This window comes from Hypanus sabinus, chromosome 10, assembly GCF_030144855.1.
Source record: "Hypanus sabinus isolate sHypSab1 chromosome 10, sHypSab1.hap1, whole genome shotgun sequence".
Classification (NCBI taxonomy): Eukaryota; Metazoa; Chordata; class Chondrichthyes; order Myliobatiformes; family Dasyatidae; genus Hypanus; species Hypanus sabinus.
Genome location: NC_082715.1, coordinates 69,207,317 through 69,229,070, shown reverse-complemented (window position 1 = coordinate 69,229,070; position 21,754 = coordinate 69,207,317). Strand labels below are relative to the sequence as shown.

The window sequence follows — 21,754 nt, the reverse complement described above, 5'->3', positions numbered from 1 at the left end:
CTTTTCTTTCTTCTCCCCTACATCTTCGGGCTGAGCGCATCCCTTCTCCATCACCTGCCTTTCCTCCCTCACACACTGTCTACTTACTTGCTCTACTGGTGAACTAACCTCCTCTCCCATAGTTTCCTCAAATTGATTCCCACCCCCCCCCATCTTACTAGTTTAAAGTATTCCCTGTAGCCCTAGCAAACCTCCCCGCTAGGATATTGGTCCCCCCAGGATTCAACTGTAACCCGTCCTTGAACAGGTCACGCCTGCCGCAGAAGAGGTCCCAATGATCCAGAAACTTGAATCCCTTCCACCTGCTCCAATCCCACAGCCACACATTCATCCTCCACCTAATTCCATTCCTACTCTCACTGTCGCGTGGCACAGGCAGTAATCCCGAGATTACTACCTTTGCGGTCCTTCTTCTTAACTGCCTTCCTAACTCCCTGTACTCTCGTTTCAGGACCTCTTCCCCTTTCCTACCTATGTCATTGGTACCTACATGTACCACGACCTCTGGCTCCTCACCCTCCCACTTCAGGATATCTTGGACGCAATCAGAAATGTCCCGAACCCTGGCACCAGGGAGGCAAATTACCATCCTGGACTCCCGGTCACCTCCAAAGAAACGCCTGTCTGAACCCCTGACTATCGAGTCCCCTATTACTCTGGCCCTCTTTCTTCTATCCCTACCCTTCTGAGCTACAGGGCCGTCCTCTGTGCCGGAGGCCCGGTCACTGTCACTTCCACCAGGTAGACTGTCCCCCCCCAACAGTACTCAAACATGAGTACTTATTGTCAAGGGGTACAGCCACTGGGGTACTCTCTAGTACCTGCCTCTTCCCCTTCCTGACCGTGACCCACCTATCTGCCTTCTGTGGCCCCGGAGTGACCACCTGCCTGTAACTCCTCTCTATCACCTCCTCACTCTCCCTGACCAGGCGAAGGTCATCGAGCTGCAGCTCCAGTTCCCTAACTCAGTCCCTCAGGAGCTGCAGTTCGGTGCACCTGGCGCAGATGTGGACGTCCGGGAGGCTCGGAGACTCCAGGACCTCCCACATCCGACACCGAGAACAACAAGCTGCCCTCACACTCATACTTCCCGAATAAATGACAATAACAAGAACTAAAAGATAAGCCTACTGTGCTCTCTTCCGCCTAAGCCCCCTGAGCCCAAGCCCTACACTCTGCTCCCGGCGCACTCCGCTGCCCGCTTCTTAAGGCTGCGTTCTTTTTATATCTTCCCTCTTTCCCAGGCCTCCTTCACGCGCCTGCACAGTCCCGCCTCTCAGAACTCCAATCTGAGAAGCAATTGGACAATTTGAAAATGGCCGCCGCCGCACTTCCTCTCAAAGCCTCGCTGTCCTCTTCCAAAAGAGAACTACCTCACTCAGTCTCTCCTTTTTATATCTTCCCTCCTTCCCAGGCCTCCTTCACACGCCTGCGCAGTCCCGCCTCTCAGAACTCCAACCTGAGACGCAATTGGACAATTTGAAAATGGCCGCCGCCACACTTCCTCTCAAAGCCTCGCTGTCCTCTTCCAAAAGAGGAAGATAATCCCAAGATAATTTTTGTGAACCTCCTCTGGACTCTCTCCAACAACAGTGCATCCTTTCTTAGATAAGGAGCCCAAAACTGTTCACAATACTCCAAATACAGTCTGACCAATGCCTTTAAAGCCTTAGAATTATACCCTTGTTTTTATATTCTAGTCTCCTCAAGATGATTTGCCTTCCTTATTGCCAACTCAGCCTGCAAGTTAACCTTTAGGTAATCCTGCATGAGAACTCCCAAATCCCTTTGTACCTCTGATTTATGGATTCGCTCGCTCCCCGTTTAGAAAATGGGCAGTGAGTACAGAAACCAGAGGTGCAAATTGCATGATTTTGTTCCTTTATTCCTTCTACCAAAGTGTCCCCTACACTGTGTTCTATTTTCCACTTCTTTGCCCATTCTCCTAATCTTGACCCCTTGAGTTCTTCCAACATTACGTATTTGCTCCAGATTGCAGAATCTGCAGTCTCTTCTGTCTCTACAATGCACCGGTGTACCTGCTTGTAAATGAGGGCACAGTGTATTCTGGAACCTCTTCCATGGGGTAATGGCAGACCCTCTTGGCACATGGACTGAATTTGGCTGTATGGGATGCAGCTGAAGATGCTTGAAGTTCCGATAAAGACCTGAAAGATAAGGAGAAGGTAAACAGTTCCGTAGGAACTGACACATCTAATCCCGAATTGGATTATGAAGGTCCAACACATCCTTAATTAAAACAGAACAAACCTGATCTTTGTTAATAAAACCACAGTCGACCAGTACACAGAAAAGCAGAATCCCCAGGCTACTGTCTGGGATGAAGGTGTTTTGGTTACGGAGGGGAAGTGGTTAGGCTGGGTTTGTCTTCCTTATTACAGAGGAGGCCAAGGGGACAGTGACGTGAGAGAGGGTACAGGATTATGAGAGGATTCAAGTTTATTTATCATGTGTACATCAAAACAGTGAAACGTGTTGTTTATGTAAATGATCAGTCTGAAGGCTTGCTGGGGACAGCGGGCAAGTGATACCACGCCTCTAGCATCAACATAGTATACCTACAATTCACTGACCCCAGCCTATGAGAGGAAATTGGGGCACCCAGAGGAAAGCAAGGTGGTCATGGGAGAATGTACAAACTCCTTACAGCCACCTACAGGAATGTGTTTTTCTTTTGAGATACAGCTCAGTAACAGGCCCATCCAGCCCAACAGGCACATGTTGCCCAGTTACACCATGTGACCTACTGACATGTATGTCTTTGGAATGTGGAAGAAACTCACCCGTCAAAGATTCTTGATGTCATTGCTATCTTATCAGAACCACAAGTATGCACAGAAATGTATTAGACCACATCTGGAGTACTGCATTCAGTTCCGGTCACTCCATTATAAAAAGAATGTGGAGGCTTTGGAAAGGGTACAGAAGAGATTCACCACGATGCTACCTGGATTAGAGGATATGGGCTATAAGGAGAGGTTGGACAAAGTTGGGTTGTTTTCTCTAGAGGCTGAGGGGGGATCCGAAAAATTCATAAAAATTATGTGAGGCATTTTCTGTAGAAATGCTTGGTATCTTTTCCCAGGATTGAAATGCCTAATACCAGAGGACATTAATGGGGGGGGGGGGGGGGGGTAAGTTTAAAGTAGGTATGAGAGCAAGTTATTTTTAAACACAGATGTGGGGGTGCCTGGGAAGTGGTGGTGCAGGCAAAGGCAAATACAAAAGAGGCATTCAAGAGGCTCTTAGATAGGTAGGAAATGAAAGTACAAACAATTCAATGTAAATTTATTATTGAAGTACTGCACGCATATATCACCATATACAATCCTGAGATTCTTTTTCTTGCTGGCATTCACAGTAAATACAAGAAAAACAATACAATCAATGAGAGACCATCCCCATCAGGATGGACGAACAATCAACATGCAAAAGACAACAAACTCCAAATACAAAAAAGAAAAATATAGTAATATTACAGGAAGGACAGTCCATAATAACTGTCTGGATATAACATCACAAGTTAAATAAGCAGGAACAACTTTCTTAATGATATAGCCATTCCAAACACTCATGACATACAAAAATCAACAAGTGAAAGACACCAAATATATGCTGAATTAAAAGAGGAAATTGAAAGACTTTGGAACATAAACAGGGTATGCATTGTCCCAATAGTAATATCTACAACTGGTATTATCCCAAAGTTACTACACAGTAGCATTAAACAATTAGGGCTACATAGCTTGAGCAGAGAAAAAATTTAAGAAGAAGAAATAAGAAATAAATATAAAGAACATGAGATGAAGAGTCCATGAAGAGTTGTGGGAACAGTTCAAAGTTCCTAAACTTCCCTTCTGATGGCAGCAGCAAGAAGAGAGCATTCCTGGATGGTGGGGAGCCCCATGTTGATGGATGCCTCTTTCTTGTGAGAGCGCTCTGTACAGTTGAGCTCAGTGGTAGGGAGGACTTTGTCCATGATGGACTAAGCCGTATCCCTTAAAGGCCACTGGTGTTTCCATATCAGGCCATGATGCAATCAAAGTACTTGCCACCACATAGCTACAGAAGTATGCCAAAGTTTTAGATGACATGCTGAATCTTCATAAACTTCTAAGAAAGTGGAGGCACTGCTGTGCTTTCTTCGTAATGGCAGTTACATGCCAGACCCATGACAGATCCTCTGAAATGATAACCGAGGAACTTAAAGTTGCTGATCCTCTCCACTTCTGATCCCCTGATGAGAACTAGCTCACGAACCTCTGGTTTCCTCCTTCTGAAGTCAATAATTAGCTCCTTGGTCTTCCTAACATTGAGTGAGAGGTTGTTGTTGTGGCACCACTCAGTCAGATTTTCAATCTCCCTTGTAGGTGTTGATTTGTCACCACTGTTGATTAAGCTACCAACAGTGGTGTCATCAAATTTACATAGAGCAGAGATATGAACCATGTGCAGGTAACAGAGATCCTGGGAATGAAAGGGTTAACATATAAGGACTACAGCAAGTAATTAAACTTGCAAGGTGAATATACATTTTTATTCATTCCTAAGTGAATTCCAACAAAAATGTGTGCTACCTGTTACATTCATTAAAAATAATAAGGAGCCTCTAAGCTTCTGACATTTTTAACTACTAAAATGATGAACAACATCCAAGGCCAAAGGGTCTATCCTGTGCAGTGTTATTCCAACAGCAACAGAACCTTGGATACAAATGCACAAACCCCGAAAAGTAATGAGAACAGAAGCTCACCACACACTGACACTCTATTACTGAAGTAACAGAAGTTCCCAGCTATCCACCATACCTGTAGCTCAGAATTTTGCTTACCTCCATCATTCCTTCCTCATCCATAATTGCCCTCTCTCTCAAACCCTCAGCATCTACTGTTCACACTTGGTTACACAGAACAATATAGCACAGAAACTGGCCCTTTCACCCACTTGATAATTAAACTCGTAAGTAGATAGGGTGCCAAGGGTAGCCTTAACATGCTTGCCTTCATTTGTCAGGGCGCTGACTGCAAGAGTATTGAAGTCTTTGTCTAGTTCTGTAGATTACAGGTTAGCCTCTGCTTAATGCACATGCATTTCTGATTGCCTCATTACAGAATGATGTGGAAGCTGTGGAGAGGGTGGAGAAGAGATTCACCAAAATGAAACAACTTTTTGCTGTCTTTTTGCAATATTTACTTAATTTAGTTTTAAATATATATTTCTTATTGTAATTTATAGTTCTTTATTATGTATTGCACTGTACTGTTGCCTCAAAACAAAATAAAAATTCACAATATATGCCAGTGATAATAAACCTGATTCTGATTCTCCTGCATGGGTTAAAGTACGAGATATAAGGAGTGGTTGGACAAAGGGATTACTTTCTCTAGCAATGTCAGGGACTCCGGGGAAACCAGACAGAAGTTTGTAAGAGGCATTCAAAATGTAATTCCAAGGGCAGAAATGTAAAATACAAAAAGGCATATACTTGGGGTGAGGGGGGAAGCTCTTTCTTTTTTACAAGAATACAGTAGGTGTCTAGAATGCAGTGTCTGAGGTAGGTACAATAGTGCTGTTTGAGACATCTAGACACAAAAATATGTAAGGAATGGATGGATGGGAATTATGTGCAGCTAGAAGGAGCTAACTTAAATTAGCATCTTGCTCACCAGTCAATGGTTTATTAGTCTGGTACAACATCACGAGTTAAAGATTCCATTCTTGGGTTGTGTTCTATTTTATGCACCCCTAAAACTTCCTGTAACTTTAGGCTTTACAGTTATCTATGAGGACCTCCATTGGCCAGGGTCAACCATGGATTACATCCTAGCTGTCTACATGATATACAAGCCAGTATGCAAGTCAGGGCAGTATGATAGGGAGAGCAAGCTGTTGTCGATACAGCAGGCTGCTTCTCCACACAGCTGATGAATCCAAGGAACAGCAGAAACCAATAGTTTGGCAGCAAGTGTGGCAGGAGTTGCCAGTCAGCATCCAGCTCAATGTAGGGCTACTGTAGGGACTCCAGCTCCAGATTTTTCCTCTGTCTTTACCCCTGAAGCCTTCCCTATGAGTGGGTATTGCTGCAAGGGGGTAGAGCTTTGAGATCAGTTTCCTTTCTCTTTTCTTTTCCTTTTGACGAGCTACCAACCATGGCTGGTGAGCCCCATCTGCCCAAAGTGACGGTCTTAAGGCACCAGTAATCCACCTTTGCCCCTTCTCCTATCAGTAGAAACTGTTCCACTGGGCTTAGTAGCTGAACCATGTGTGAAGACCAAGAGCTGGAAATGGTTGTCAGAGGCTATTTGGGACAAACACCATTGGGAGCATTTAATAGGTAGTGGGAGATTATCTCCACTAACAGCCTGGTTATGACAATCATAACAAGCTACACATTATCTTATAATAATATAATACACTAATATATGTAACACCCACATTTTATTTTAAAACAGTCCTTCAATCTTTACATGGGCAATCGATTTTAATTATACCTTAAACTCCAGCTTTGGTATCAGTCAGCTGCAAAAATATTACATTTGCAGCATATTGATTTCACTGCAGTGATTTATTTCTGATCAATTGGTACACCTACTTTTTTAAATGAGAGATACAGCATGGTAACAGGCCCTTCCAGTCCAAGGGGTCTGCACCACCCAATTACATTCATGTGACCAATTAGCCTAGCAATCCATACAACTTTGGAATATGGGAGGAAACAGGAACACCCAAAGGAAACCCATGCAGTCACAGGGAGAACGTACAAACTCCTTAAAGACAGCTGTGAGAATTGTACCGGGGTCAATGGTGCTGTAATGGCATGATGCTGTTTTGCTACCATGCTGTCCAACTATTTCAGTGATGCGTTAATTATTCCTGTTCTCATCAATGGTAATTGCACATCTGCTGTTGACTGGATTCTGTTTGATATTTCTGTTCCTTAAGCTCAGAGAAGACAAAGCTCAATGACATACAACCTTCATTATTTTAGCCTAACTCTGCTCTTTATTGATTGGAGAAAAAGAAAAAAAAGAAACACACTGGAATTCAGAAATAACAATCAAGAATGCTGGAAACACTCATCAGGTCAGGCAGAAACGAGGGTTTCAGGAAAAGACTTTGTATTTGGACCTTGTGCATGGAAGATGGGTTGAATGATGAGTTTGCATTGTCAGCATGTCACCGACTTCCTTTCACAATGCAAGAGTCAGTTATCAGATGACACTCTCATTAGTCTGAATGATTTAATTAGATTGGCTAACAGTTGTGCCATTCCTGAGAAGTGTTACACTGCAAATTCAATTAATTGAATTTTTCAGAAGTTAATCGAGCTCCAAGGACATTCATTGGCTGTTAGGCATTCTTGGATCTGCAATTAAGTTTCAGACCGCCACAGCTCCCACATCTTTCACTTTCCAGATGAATAGAAAAGTGGAGCAGTTCTCTACAAGAAAGCATCATTGATGCCTTTCTGACATTGAAAATTGACCTGGGGCTAGTGCTGTGATATTTCATTCCTTGACTATTTTAGAAAAAGGTCAGAGCTCAAGCCTCAAAAGCTATCTTTGCAGTCTATTTGGCATCTCCCAATGCAAGAGGAATAGTGATCACTATCCACAGCTAGATATGGTCTACCTCTTATTTACTCATGTCTTACAAAAAAACTGTTAGTTTACATAGCTTTGATATTTCTGTGCTTCTAGAATGTCACTCAGTTCCTAGTTCATTATGCAATGGAAGCATGCCAAGAAAGCAGAAGCCAATTTTCTTTTCACCCCCAGATTCCACATTCTCAATGTGTTCTACAAGGCACAGGGACACCTTTTATCTCTTGAATAGGTCTCATATGCCTGATCAATAACCCTTAACCTCTCAATCCATCTCACCTTGGCCCTTGTCCACCTGCACCATACTCTAACTTCAACACTTTGCCAATCGTCTTTTTAATACCTCAATATATGCATGATACAGCTTCTCACTCATCCATATGAAATAATACCAATTATACAGATTTATTTTATTTACTTCTTGTATCTTGTTTCCAAAGCACTGCTTGCCAATTAGACTTCCATACTCCATGTCATGTGTCTGTCACATTGGGTGGTCAGACTAACAGTTCAGAAATAGAAACTTCAGCCAAACTGGTCCATATCAACCAAGATACCCACCAAGCTAACTTGGTCATCTGCCCAACTTTGATCCACATACCTAGAAACCTTGCCTACCACGTACTGTCCAAGTGTCAATATTGTCATTATTATTGTTACTACCTTAACTTCTCTCTGGCAGCTAACTGCATTGTACACTGTTTATATAGTGCCAAGTACAAGTACGTTCAGGAAAGTAAATTCTCAGTCAATTACATACACTAGTGAAATTATCACATACTCTTTAACATCTAATCTAAAACCCCAAAACCTAATCCCACTGGTAAACGACAGCATTTATGGTCCAGCTTATGTCAGCTCTCCCTACTAACATATCCATCAATTCCTTTCTCTGCCAGAGACTTGTCAACTGTTAAATTAAACTCTCCTTAACTTCACATTGCTTTAAAATCATCTGACTTTTCCTGAGACATTTGACATCACTGGAGGCCCAATTTAGAGTCAAAGAACACTGAAGTGCAGAAACAGGTCCTTAGGCCAATGCAGTCTGTGGCAAACTATTCATCTACTTAGTCCCATTAATTTGCTCCCAGATCAGTGCCCTTCATACCCCTTCCATCCATATACCCATCAAAATTTCTCAAATATTGATATTGAACCCACATCCACCACTTCCACTGGCAGGTCAGTCAACACTCATCACCTTCTAAGTGAAGCAGACATCTTGTGTTCTACTTAAACATTTCACTTTTCACCCTTAACCCATGACCTCTAGCTCTAGTCTCAACCAACCTCAGTTGAAAAAGCCTTTTTGCATTTGCCTTAACTATACCCCTCAATTTTGTATACTCCACATTTCCCCTCATTCTCCAACATGAAGGAGTAAACTCCTAACTTATTCAACCTTTCCCTATATCTCAAGTCCTGACAACTTATCAATTTTCTCTGCACACTTTCAATCTTATTGACATAGTTCCTATAGGTAGGTGACTAATTCTGCACACAATACTCCAAATTAGGCATCAGCAACATCTCACACAACTTCAACATATCATCCCAGCTCTGTTACCGAATACTTTGTTTTTTTGAAGGCCAATACGCTAAATAACCCTATCTTACCATGACACCACTTCCATGGATCTGTATTCCCAGATCCCTATGACCTACCACTCATTGTGAAAGTCCTACAATGGTTTATCCTCTTAAAGTGCAAAATCTTACACTTTTCTGCATTAATTCCATCTGCCATTTTTTCAGCCCATTGTGGTTCAATTGTGTAGCTGTTCAGTGGAATCCTGCAATTTGCGATTATAGGACCTCTTGCACTTAACTCCTCTTGAAGCCTTGCACACAAAACATTAAAGGCTGACTTCATATTTAATTTCAAAGGAAATTTATTATTAAAGTATGCACATCACCACATTTTACTCTGAGATTTGTTTCCTCATGGTCTTTCACAGTAAGTTATACAACAGGATCAATGAAAAGCTACATTCAAAGACTGACAAACAACTGACTTACAAATGAAGACAAGCTTTACAAATACAAAAAAAAATCAATAATAATGAATTGTAAATAAATACTGAGGATATGAGTTAAAGTCCTTGAGAGACAGTCCATAGGTTGTGGAATCAGTTCGGTGTTGAGGTGACTGAAGATATCCACACTGCTTCAAGAGCCCGATGGTTGTGGGGTAATAACCATTCCTGAAGTGGGTGGTGTGGGACCCAAGGCTCCTGTACCTCCTGCTCAATGGCAGCAATGAAAAGAGAGCATGGCCTAGATGGTGGGTGCCTTTGATGGTGGATCAATAACATTGATTTATAGTGAAACCAGTGGGTGCAGCTGATCCGCCACAACTTTAGCACTTGATTCACTGAGACACAGGTGCAGGTAAAAGGGTTTGGTATAGATGGACACATGATGGTAGGCATGTCCCTGTAGCGCCTGGTTCTTTGCTGTGCAATGTTGACCAAGTGTAAATAACATAATGGTTATCCATATTCCCACATCAGATGTTTGCCCAATTCACACTTTTACTATCATGTCCAACACCGGTCATCATTCAGTCAAGGGAGACAAAGCAGCCAATGATTTTTCCTCAAATAAAGCTCTAATTATTTGCCAACTTTGAGGATTGTACAAATTAGAGGGATGCTTGGATTTGTTTTTTGATTTATGTAAATGGGTCCATGTGATGTGCTGAGGAAGTGGAAGGCTGTGGAATGCAAGATTTCAGTCCAACCTGGGGGCAGCTGGAAGGCCTTGAGCAATTCCAGCAGCAACCACAGCAGAGATACAGGACAGTGGTAGCCTGTAGCCAAAAACATCCGATACCTCATAGGCTGGGTTACTTTGTCAGATCCCACAGCACCACTTCCTCATGGCAATCTTCAATGAGCACCTTCATGAACCACTGCCTAAAGGTCACCATCTGCAGACAGAGCCACTGAAGCAGGAAATCTGCCGTGGACTTGGAATTCATTGCTTCAACAACCTGCAGAAGCAAAAATTGATCGGGATTTCATTGGAAAAGGGATTAAGGGTTACATGGAGAAGGCAAGAGAATGGAATTGAGAGAGAAAAGCCAAGATGGAACAGGCATAATGAGCCAAATGACCCTATTCTGTTTCTACACTATGGTCACATACACAGTATCAGAGCACAGTGAAACTGTACAAGTGTGCCTGATGGCTACTGGAGTTGGAGAGTCAGAGCAAGGTAATAGGCCCTTCAGCCCATCAAGGGTGTTGACTATCAACATCCATTCTCACTTGCCCTGTTTTAATTCCATTTTATTCCCTCACCTCTCCAAATCAACATGCTGGGGACAGTATGAGGAAGTTTAAAATTTATGAGGGAGCGGGGCGCAGTTAGTACATTTTGTGCTAGGGAGAAGTCACAGCGAGCAGGTATCTGGCACTGAATTTGGCTCTATGGCTCAGAAGAGAAGTGGGGAGAAGAGATGAGCTGTAGAGATAGGGGATTCATTGATTGAGAAACAAAGTAGGTCCTGTGGACAAGGGTGAGATTTCTGGATGGTTTGTTGCCCCCTAGGTACCAGGATTAGGGAGGTCTCAGACAGAGTCCACAGCATTCTTAAGTGGGAAGGCGAGTAGCCAGAGGTTGTGATCCACATCAGTACCAATGACATGGGTAGGATGGGTCACAAGGTCCTGCAAAGTTAGCTCAGGGACTTAGCTGCTAAGTTAAAGGATAGGAACTCTAGGGTTTTATATTAGGATTGCTCCCATACCATCTGCTAGTGAGGCAAAAAACCGGAAGATCGTACAGCTTAACATGTCGCTAAGGAAATGGTGCAGTAGGGAGAGCTCCAGATTTTTGGATCATTGGGCTCTTTTCCAGGATAGGTGGGAACTGTACAGAGGGGATGGTTTGCACTTGAATGGGGGGGTGGGGTTGTACTAATATCCTGGTGGAAAGGTTTGTTAGTGCTGCACAGGAGGGGATTTAAAACTAGAACTGGAGGGGTATGGGAACTAGATCCCCAGAACAGACAGTGGATTGATTGTGGGGAAAGATGAAATTAGGCCTATATACAATGTCAGAAATCAAAAGGTCAAGCATGGCACAACTAATGTCTGAGCAGTGTATATTTCAAAGCAAGGAGTACTGTAGGAAAGGCAGATGAGCTTAGGCCATGGATCAGCACTAATGGCTATTGTGGCCATTAGTGAGATGGCTGCAGGAGGGGCAGAACTAGCAGCTCAAATGTTCCATTGTTTTAGGTGTGAGAGCAGGACAGATTAAAGGGGAGGAGTGGCATTAATAGTTAAGGAAAATGTCACGGCAGTGCTCAATCAGGACAGACTGGAGAGCTTGTCCTCACTTTAAATAATTTATCCTTTGGGTCCTCCCAATTCCTTCAAACAAAAGGGGTAGCTCTGGGCACTTGCACAAGTCCCAGCTATGCAGAATAGTCTGTATTTCAAACCTACACTGGTGACCATCCCCCACTTTTCCTACGCTACATTGATAACTGCATTGATGGCGTTTCCTGCACCTGTGCTGAACTCGTTTTCATTCATTTTGCCTCCAGCTTCCACCGTGCCCTCAAATTCTTCCCTTCTCCGATCTCACTGTCTCTACCCCTGGAGTCAGCTTATCCACCGATATCTATTATAAACCAATGGTCTCACAGCTACCTGGGCTATACCTTGTCCCACCCTGCTACTTGTAAAAGAAAACAAAAATGCCATCCCCTTCTCACAATTCCTTCATCTCTACTGCATCTGCTCTCAGAATGAGGCTTTTCATTTCAAAATGGAGACATTCTCCTTTGACAAAGGAAAGCTTCCCTTCCTCCAATGCTGCTCACAACTGCATATCTTCCATTTTGTGCATGTCTGCTCTTGCCCCATCCTCCTACCATGCTACCAGGGTTATCTACCACCCGATTAGCTTCTGCTTCCAGCAAATAATTCTCACCCTCCCTCCAACTTTGCTTTCTGCAGAGATACACCCTATGCAACTCCCTTGCCCTTTCGTCCATCCCCACTGATCTCACTCCTGGCACTTACTCTTGCAAGTGGAACAAGTGCTACACCTGCCCCTACACCACCTCCCTCACTACCATTCAGGGCCCCAAACAGTCCTTCCAGGTGAGGCGACACTTCACCTGTGAGTCAGTTGGGGTAATATACTGTGTTTGGTGCTCCTGGTGTGGCCTCTTGTATATTGGTGTGACCACTGCACCGAGCATCTACACACTGTCTGCCAGAACAAGCAGGGTCTCCCAGTGGGCACCCATTTTAATTCCACTTCCCATTCCAATATGTACATCTATGACTTCCTCCACTGTTATGATGACGTCACACCTAGGTTGAAGGAACACTATGTTTGTTTGGGTAGCCTCCAACCTGATGGCACAAACATCAATTTCTCAAACTTCCAATAATGCCTCCCCACCTTCACTATTTCCCAATCCCTCCACCCGCTTATCTTTCTCTCATGTTATCTCCTTGCTCGCTGATCACCTCTCACTGGTGCTCCTCTCCTGTTTTCTTTCTTCCATGGCCTTCTGTCTTTCACCAATCAACTTCGTAGCATTTTCCTTCATCTCTCCCCCTCCAAGTTTCACCGACCGCCTGGTGTTTCTCTCCCCCCCCCCCCCCCCTTTGATCTGCTCCTCAGCTTTTTTACTCCAGATCTGCCAAAGGGTTTCGGCCCAAAACATTGACTGTACTTCCCCACCCCACCCCATAGATGCTGCTTGGCCTGCTGAGTTCCTCCAGCATTTTGTGAGTGTTGCTTGGATTTCCAGCAACTGCAGATTTGCTCATTTGAGATTGTGATTGAAGGCGATTTTAAACTTTCCACATATTGATTAAAACCCCCCACATTGTAAAATGGTTGATAGGAAAGTTTGTCAAATGTGATCTGAAAACTTTCCTTAATCAGTACATAGCAGTCCCAACTAGAGAGTGTGATACAAGATCTTCTATTAGTGAATGAAACAGGGCAGGTGACAGAAGATTGTGTAGAGGAACACTCTGAACCTGTGATCATAATACCATTAATTTCACAGTAGTTATGGAACAGGCTAGGTTTGGTCCTCAGGATGAGATTCTAAATTGGAGAAAGGTATCAGAAAGGAACAGCAAGAATGGATTGGGACAGATTGTTTGTGGCAAAGGTGATCTTGGTAAACAGGAGGCCTGCAAAAGTGAAATTTTGAGTATAGAGTTTGTATGTTCCTCTCAGAATAAAGGGCAAGGATAATAGGTTTAGAGAACCTTGGTTTAAGAGACATTGAGGCCCTGGTTAAGAAAAAGGAAGTGCATTGCAAGTATAGGCAGGCAGGAGCAAATGAGGTACTGGAGTATAAGCAATGCAATACTTAGAGGAAATCAGGAAAGCTAAAAGGCATGAAGCTGCTTTACCAGGTGAAGGAGAATCCCAAGGGTTTCAATAGATATATTAAGAGCAAGAGGATGTCAAGGGACAAAATTGGTCCTCTGGAAGATGAGGGGTAATCTTTTCGTGAAGCTGAAAGAGATGGGGAGCTCTGTGCAAGATCTCAAATGGATTTTCTCCCCCATCTGTATATACTCGGGAGCCATTCTATAGATTGAGGCAAAGCAGCAACAACATCATGGACCCTATATAGATGACAGGAGAGATGGTGTTTGCAGTCTTGAGGCAAATTGGAGTGGATAAATCCCCAGAGCCTAACAACATGTTCTGTTACACCCCATAAGAGGTTCATTGAGAAATTGGTGAGGCCTTGGCAGAGATATTTCAAACACCTGTAGCCGTGCATGAGGCGCTGGAGGATTGGAAAGTAGCTAATTTTCCATTGTTTAAGGAAGGCTCTAAGAACAGGCCAGGAATTTATTAGCTAGCATACCTGACATCAGTAGTGGGGAAGTTATTGGAAGGTATTCTAAGGGACCAGATATAAAAGTATTTGGATAGAACAATTAAGGACAGTTAACATGGCTTTGTAGAAGGCAAGTCATGTCTAACCAATCTTATAAAGTTGAGGAAGTTACCAGAAAAGTTAAAGGCATGGCAATAGATGTCGTCTACATGGACTTCAGCAAGGTCCTACACGGGAGGCTGGTTGAGAAGGTTCAGATGCATGGCATTCAAGATGAGTTAGTAAATTGGATTAGACACTGGCTTCACACAAGAACCCAGAGAGTAGTTGTAACTGCTCTGACTGGAGGCCTGTAACTAGTGGTGTGCCGCAGGAATCAGTGCTGGGTCCATTGTTGTTTGTCATCTATATCAATGATCTGGATGATAATGTTGTAAACTGGATCAGCAAATTTGCAGACTGCACCAAGATTGGGGTGTAGTGGAAAGTGAGGAAGGCCATCATAGCTTGCAGAGGGATCTGCATCAGTTGGGAAAATGGGCTGAAAAATATTACATGAAATTTAATGCAGACAAGAGAGCTGTTGCACTTTGAGACACCCAGCCAGGGTAGGTCTTATATATTGAGCTGTAGAACAGAGGGATTTGGGAATACAAATCCATAATTCCTTAAAAGAAGCATCACAGACAGGGTTAAAAAGATAGCTTTTGGGACATTGGCCTTCATAAATCATTGTATGCATACAGGAGGTGGGACATTATGCACAAGATATTTTTTGAAGTATTGTGTGCAGTGTCAGTCACCTACCTACAGGAAAGATGTAAATAAGATTGAAAGAGAAAAATCAATAAAATTTACAAGGATGCTGCCAGGACTTGGAGGACCTGAGCTACAGGGAAAGATTAAATAGGTTGCACTTTATTCTCTAGCATGTAGAAGTTGAGGGTGATTTGATATAGATATACAACATTGAGGGGTATAGATAGGGTAAATGAAACAAGATTTTTTTTTCACTGAGTTTGGGTGAGATTACAACTAGAGGTCATGGGTTAAGGGTGAAAGGTGAAAAGTTTAAGGGGAACATGAAGGTGAACTTCTTCACTCAGTGGATGGTAAGAATGTGGAATGAGCTGCTAGTGCAAGTGGTGGATGCAGGGTAGATTTCAACACTTAGAAATTTGGATAGGTACATGGATGGGCAGGGTATGGAGGACTATGATCTGGGTGCAGGTTGATGTGACAAGGCAGATTAATGGCTCAGCACAGACTAGGTGGGCCACAAGGCCCATTTCTGTGCTGTAATGCTCTATGACAGTTTACAGCAGCCAGTTAACCCAACCTGCATGTTGTTGGAATGTGCAAGGGAACAGGAGCATCTGGGTGAAGTACTGAGGTCACAGGAAGAACATGCCAACTCCACCCAGACAGAAAAAAAGTCAGATCAAACCAGGATCTAGGGAGCTGTGAGGCTATGACTCAACTGTCTGTCACTGGCATTCAATCTACTCCGCAAAGACATTGCAGCAACATCTCAGCTACATCAGCAAGTGTAGGTGGAACATCCCACACAGTGGACTGTCCAATTCCTCACAAGGACATCCCATTCATCAGTAATATTTATGAGACACTGCCTCAATGAGGCAACTTCCAAAGATGCTCACCATCCAGGTCATGCTCTCTTCCCACAGCTCCCATTAGGCAAAAGATACAAAAGCCTAAAGTCCCACAACACCAGGTTCAGGAACGGGTACTTCCCTTCTTGTGAATGGTGCTTCCAATATCATGTGCTGAACTTTTCATTTTGAAGTGGAGTTTATTGCCAGTGGCACTTTTCTTCAGTATGCTGTTTGTTGACAGCCATAAAGGTGCATTTTATGTGAGACTGAGCAGATACTGTAATTGTGCCCACCCTCACTACCTCCTTCCCACCAGTGTGGGGTGAGTTACCTCTTCACTCTTACAAGATTCATTAATGCACTCCTTTGGGGTAACTGATTTCACAGAAGTTAGCAGCTTCCCCATTGTACTACTAATGGCAGCAGAAGCCTCCATGGAACTTCAAAGATTGAATGGAACAGTGAAGGTAAACCACCCTGCATGAAACAGCTGTCTCTCAGGCACAGTAGGCTCAGGTTCCTAGAATCTCAGGGAACCACCAACCTGAGTGGTGGTGTGCCTGCCTGTCCTGCAAGAGATGACCCAGGAAGGAGTTTTTAAAAAAGAAAAATTAACTTACACCGATGGATAGAAGAGGAAGACAACAGAGGTGCTTGGACAGAAGCCAGAGAGTAGACATGGAGCAGAGTCTCTACAAAGTCATACAAGATGAAAATAGGCCATTTGGTCGAAGGCTTGCATCTAAGCTAGTCCTATTGGCCAGCATTTGGCCCATATCCCTCCAAACCTTTCCTACCCATGCACCTGCCCAATGTTGTTAATGCTCCAGTCTCAGCAACTTCCTAAATTGCAGTTCCAAGTATTTCAATTGGCTATCAGACATTCAGGAAATAAGTTGGTCTTTATTTGCTCTGTGCTATTCTTTAGGAAATAAGTTTATCTCACCCCTGAACACTCACTGCAACAAAAATCTGGTCTGCACTAACACAAACATTTCTTTTATCACTACCTTCCTCCCCACCACAAATATTTAAGTAGTCTTACATTTCAATTTATTCCCCCCTTTGAATCTTTTAGGCAGCAACATTGATCTCTATGTTCCCATGATTTAACCCCAGTATCACTCGAGGTTATTTATGTTCTTGCCCATTACATCCTTCAAGGTCAGGGATGCACAACTGAAGGCATTTCATATGGGGCCAGTCCACACACTGACACATCTTCTGCAATTGTCACTCCACAGGTTTCGGAATAAGATCATAGACATGGGGGCAGAATTAGGCCATTCAGCTCATCGAGCCACTCCCCATTTCATCATGGCTGATATCAGATCCTACTCCTGCACTCTAGCCATCTCACTTGATGCCCCAACAATCAGGAATCTATCAACTTCCACTGCAGTCTGTGGCAGGGCATTCCATAGTTTCACTACACCTTGGCTAAAAAAATTCTTTACTTCAGTTCTGAAAGGTCACCGCTCAATTTTGAGGCTGTGCCTCCAGTTCTGGATGCTCCCACCAAAGGAAACATCCCCTCCACATCCACCTTATCTAGTCCTTTCAACATTTGGTTAGTTTCAATGAGAACCGCATGCATTCTTCCAAATTCCAGTCAGTTCAGGCCCAAAGGGGCCAAATGCTTCTCAAATGTTAACCCTTTCACCCTGTGAATGTCCTTTAGACTCCCTCCAATGACAGTACATTCTTTCTGAAATTTGGGGCCCCAAAACAGTTGACATCAAACATCAGGAATGACCATCAGCATCTCATTGTTCTGCCATTGTATGTCTCAAATTGTTTCACGTGAACCAAAACTCTCAACCCAACTGTCCACATTGGAAAATACTGATCAACTTGGGAATTTGACCCATCCACCCCCCCCCCCAGCTTATTTAGAACAGTCAAACTGCAGAAACAGGATTTTCCACTCAACTTGCCTACTTAAACTAGCCCTAATTGCCCGTACCCCTCCACATGCAGATCAAGAAGCAAATGTCGGGAGAAAGGAACTGTTAATTCCATCACCCCAGTCAAAACCCTCACCAGACTAGGTTTCAACTTGAAACATTAAAAATTCCTTCTCTAACCACCCCCCCCACCCCCACCACCAATGCTGCTCCATTCCATGCTCGAGTTTCTCCAGCAGAGGTGTTGATTCAGTTTCAATCATCTGCAGTTTTGTCGCTTTCAAAAACTTTGCCATTCATTTGCCTGTTGAAATGTCTTTTTGATGTCAGAATTATACCAATCTTTACCACTTCCTCTGGCAGCTAGGTCCACATACTGACTACCTTCTGAAGTTCCCTATCAGGGCACTTTTAACTCCTTCCCATCTCACTTTAATCCTGTACCCTCTTACCCAGGGGTAAAGGCTGAAACCGTCCTCATTTATGCCTCTCATGATTCTACAAGCAAGGTCACCCCTCAGCCTCTTGTGTTTTTATAATTTCCGATCGTATTGACACTGTTCAGATTGCGCATACCCTTGAGTAGTCTGGAAGTTAGGATGCGATTCTCTGTTCTTGTATTGAAGTTATGATTATTGCAAAAGATAGATCCTGTACAGACACTATTGTTCAAATCCCAAATCAAGCTTATTATCCTGGTACATGTTGTGAAATTTATTGTGCCCTCAGTATAGTGCAAGACAAAAAACTCACATCCCACAGATAACCAGTTGGGAGATGTAATTGTAATTCCTTCTTTCTAATGCACCAACACACAATTCTTGTTTTTATTTTTTTTTAAATTTGGAATTTCTGTAAATAAGGGAACATCTTGGAAGTTCAATGTGCAAATATCTGTCCCACATTTGTATTGGTGACAATCACAGTTCTGGGAATGTCCAGAGGAATTCACCTGCCTTGCATAGACTGAAACTATACTCACACATCATTTACACCTATACAGGTGCTTCAGACATTTCAATCAGACAACAACCTTTAACGACTAACAAACGTAAGCCTGGAAATTAAGAATTAATGCAATTCTTGGTAAAGACAATCGTGTGCAGTTAAATCAAATCTCTCAACTATTTTTCTTGACTAGAAATATTGGAGAATGCAGAAAAAAAACAAATGCAAGCAAACAAGTTACCGGAAAAGTAAAATCACAACACTGCACAGTCAAAAGAAGCGGATGTTACTGCAATAAAGGAAATAACAGACATGAAAAATTCAGAATATTATAAAATTAGAGAGTTCTGTTAGAAGTTCAAATGATTGTAAGATGTGTAGACAGGTAATATCTTTTCCCAGATTGGAAGCATCTAATAGTACATAACATGCATTTAAAAACTACATGAGCTGTGGATGCCTAGAACGTGCTGTTAAGGGTAATAGAATTAGACATGATAGAGCCTTAGGAGGTTGTCAGATGATATGCATCATGTGCAGGGAGAAGGAATTGTTTAATTGAGACAAAGGTTCAGCACAGACTTCATGAGCTGAAAGGTCTGTTGCTGAATGAATTATATGCAGACAAAAACTTGGTTAGATTAACTGCTCTGAAACCAGCTGATATTTTGCATTACTGCAACATCCTGAAGGGAACAGCATTCCATTACCTTGACTTCATTGAAATATCAAGAGGGAATGTCACCCTGTTCCCTCCCCTTCACCGTCCCATCCCAGAGGGGAATGGCAGCCCGCTCCCTCCCCTTCACCGTCCCATCCCGGAGGGGAATGGCAGCCCGCTCCCTCCCCTTCACTGTCCCATCCCAGAGGGGAACGGCAGCCCGCTCCCTCCCCTTCACCGTCCCATCCCGGAGGGGAACGGCAGCCCGCTCCCTCCCCTTCACCGTCCCATCCCGGAGGGGAATGGCAGCCCACTCCCTCCCCTTCACCGTCCCATCCCGGAGGGGAATGGCAGCCCGCTCCCTCCCCTTCACCGTCCCATCCCGGAGGGGAATGGCAGCCCGCTCCCTCCGCTTCACCGTCCCATCCCGGAGGGGAATGGCAGCCCGCTCCCTCCCTTTCACCATCCCATCCCGGAGGGGAATGGCAGCCCGCTCCCTCACCTTTTAGTTGTGCTGCTTTTGCTAGTGTACTGCGTGACGAGGCTTCTGTCAGTGCTGCGGTAGTCATAGCCATAATGTTTATGCCTCTTCTGGTAAAAAGGCAATATCGTTGTTGCCATGGTGATCAGGTGTCTTTAATCAATTCTACAAAGGGAATAAAATTAAATTATTGAAATTAAGATACTGAAAACATTGTAATAGAAAATTCTGGTACACATACTGGATATTTAATTCATCTTTCAACACTTGTTCCATGCTGTTAACATTTATTGAAACAAGTCATTGTACTTTCGCAGTTAATCATTTAAACAGTGTCAATTGCAGTTTAGACCATGTGGCCATACGAGACAGGAGCAGAATCATGCCATTCAGTTCATTGAGTCTGCTCTGCCATTCCATGATGGATAATTTATTATCCTCCTCAACCCCAATCTCCTGCAAAGTTTCTTTTGAGTCAGAAGGATTTAGACAGGAACCCAAAACAATAAGTTTCTTGAGGGCAACTTAAAACATACTCCAGGATTTTCTGTGACCCAGAACACCCTCAACGTTCCAGCTAAAGACCAGAATTACAAAGGAAAAGGACAAAAGATGGGGGGGAGGAGGATCAGAAAGAGAAGGGGAAGCTCAATTTTTGGGTGGAAACCGGAGGGGTTAACTGACTAAAGTAGTATCACCAGCCTGGGGTTGGGGGGGGGGGGGGGGTGTGCACCAGAGGCAGGTAGAGGGAGATGTGAACAAGCGGAGGTGAATGACATCTGAAACACAATTTGATGGTTGCAGGAAAGTAGCTGTGCCCAAAAGTGAAGTGATGAGGTGGTCTGGGTGAAAGGAGGATTGACAGCACAGTTGACAAAATGTTTCAGGAGACAGGAAGGAGCCCTGGTGCCCTTCACAAGTCCATAAATCATAATCAGAATGAGGCCATTTGGCCCATCAAGTCTGTACCACCATTCAATCATGGATAATTCATATTTTCTCTCAATCCCATCCTCTTGTCTTCTCCCCATAATATGACACACTTACCAATTATTAACCTCTGCTTTAAATATACAGAAATTACTTGGGCACCATAGCAGTCTGTGGCAATGAATTCTACAGATTCACCATCTTTTGGAGCTACAGAAATACCTCCACATTTCTTCCAAGTGGACATCCTTCTATTCTAAGTGCTTGCCCTCTTGTTCCTAGACTTTTCCAGTACAAGAAACATCCTCATTGTTGTACTGGTGGGAGAGGGGGTGTGGTGAATACAGCAGGGAACCAGAGTAAGGAATATTCCTGTTATCTCAGAAATGCATAGCCTGGACAAGGATGGACTCTCTGAGATATAGCATGGATACCAGAAGGATCCCAGGAATTAAAGATTCATGTTTGAGTAGCATTGAGGACTCAGACTGTACTCACTAGAGCTCAGAAGAATCAGGGGCTTGGGGGGATCTCATTGAAATTGGTCCGGTATTAAAAGGGTATGGACAGGATGTTTCCTATAATGGGGAGTGTCAAAGACCAGAGGGCACAGCCTTGATAGAAAGACACCTCTTTAGGTGGAAACAGATTAGGTGGAACTGATTGTCACAGTCGGCTGTAGAAGCCAAGTCACTTGATATATTTAAGGCACAGGTTGACTGGTTCTTGAGTAGTCAGGGTA

The 21,754-nt window shown here is 43.5% G+C and overlaps 1 protein-coding gene across 1 annotated transcript in view; it reads right to left on the bottom strand.

The window, feature by feature from the left end:
• myom2b (myomesin 2b) overlaps window positions 1-20,237 on the bottom strand; it is a 116,875-nt gene extending 96,638 nt beyond the window's left edge. The window contains exons 1-2 of the mRNA XM_059982038.1: window positions 20,104-20,237; window positions 2,040-2,168 (exon numbers count right to left, since the gene is read on the bottom strand). Of these exons, the coding sequence (XP_059838021.1) occupies window positions 2,040-2,168; window positions 20,104-20,222 (248 nt within the window). The 5' untranslated portion in view covers window positions 20,223-20,237. The remainder of the gene's footprint in view (window positions 1-2,039; window positions 2,169-20,103) is intronic.
• Window positions 20,238-21,754: the final 1,517 nt, after the last annotated feature.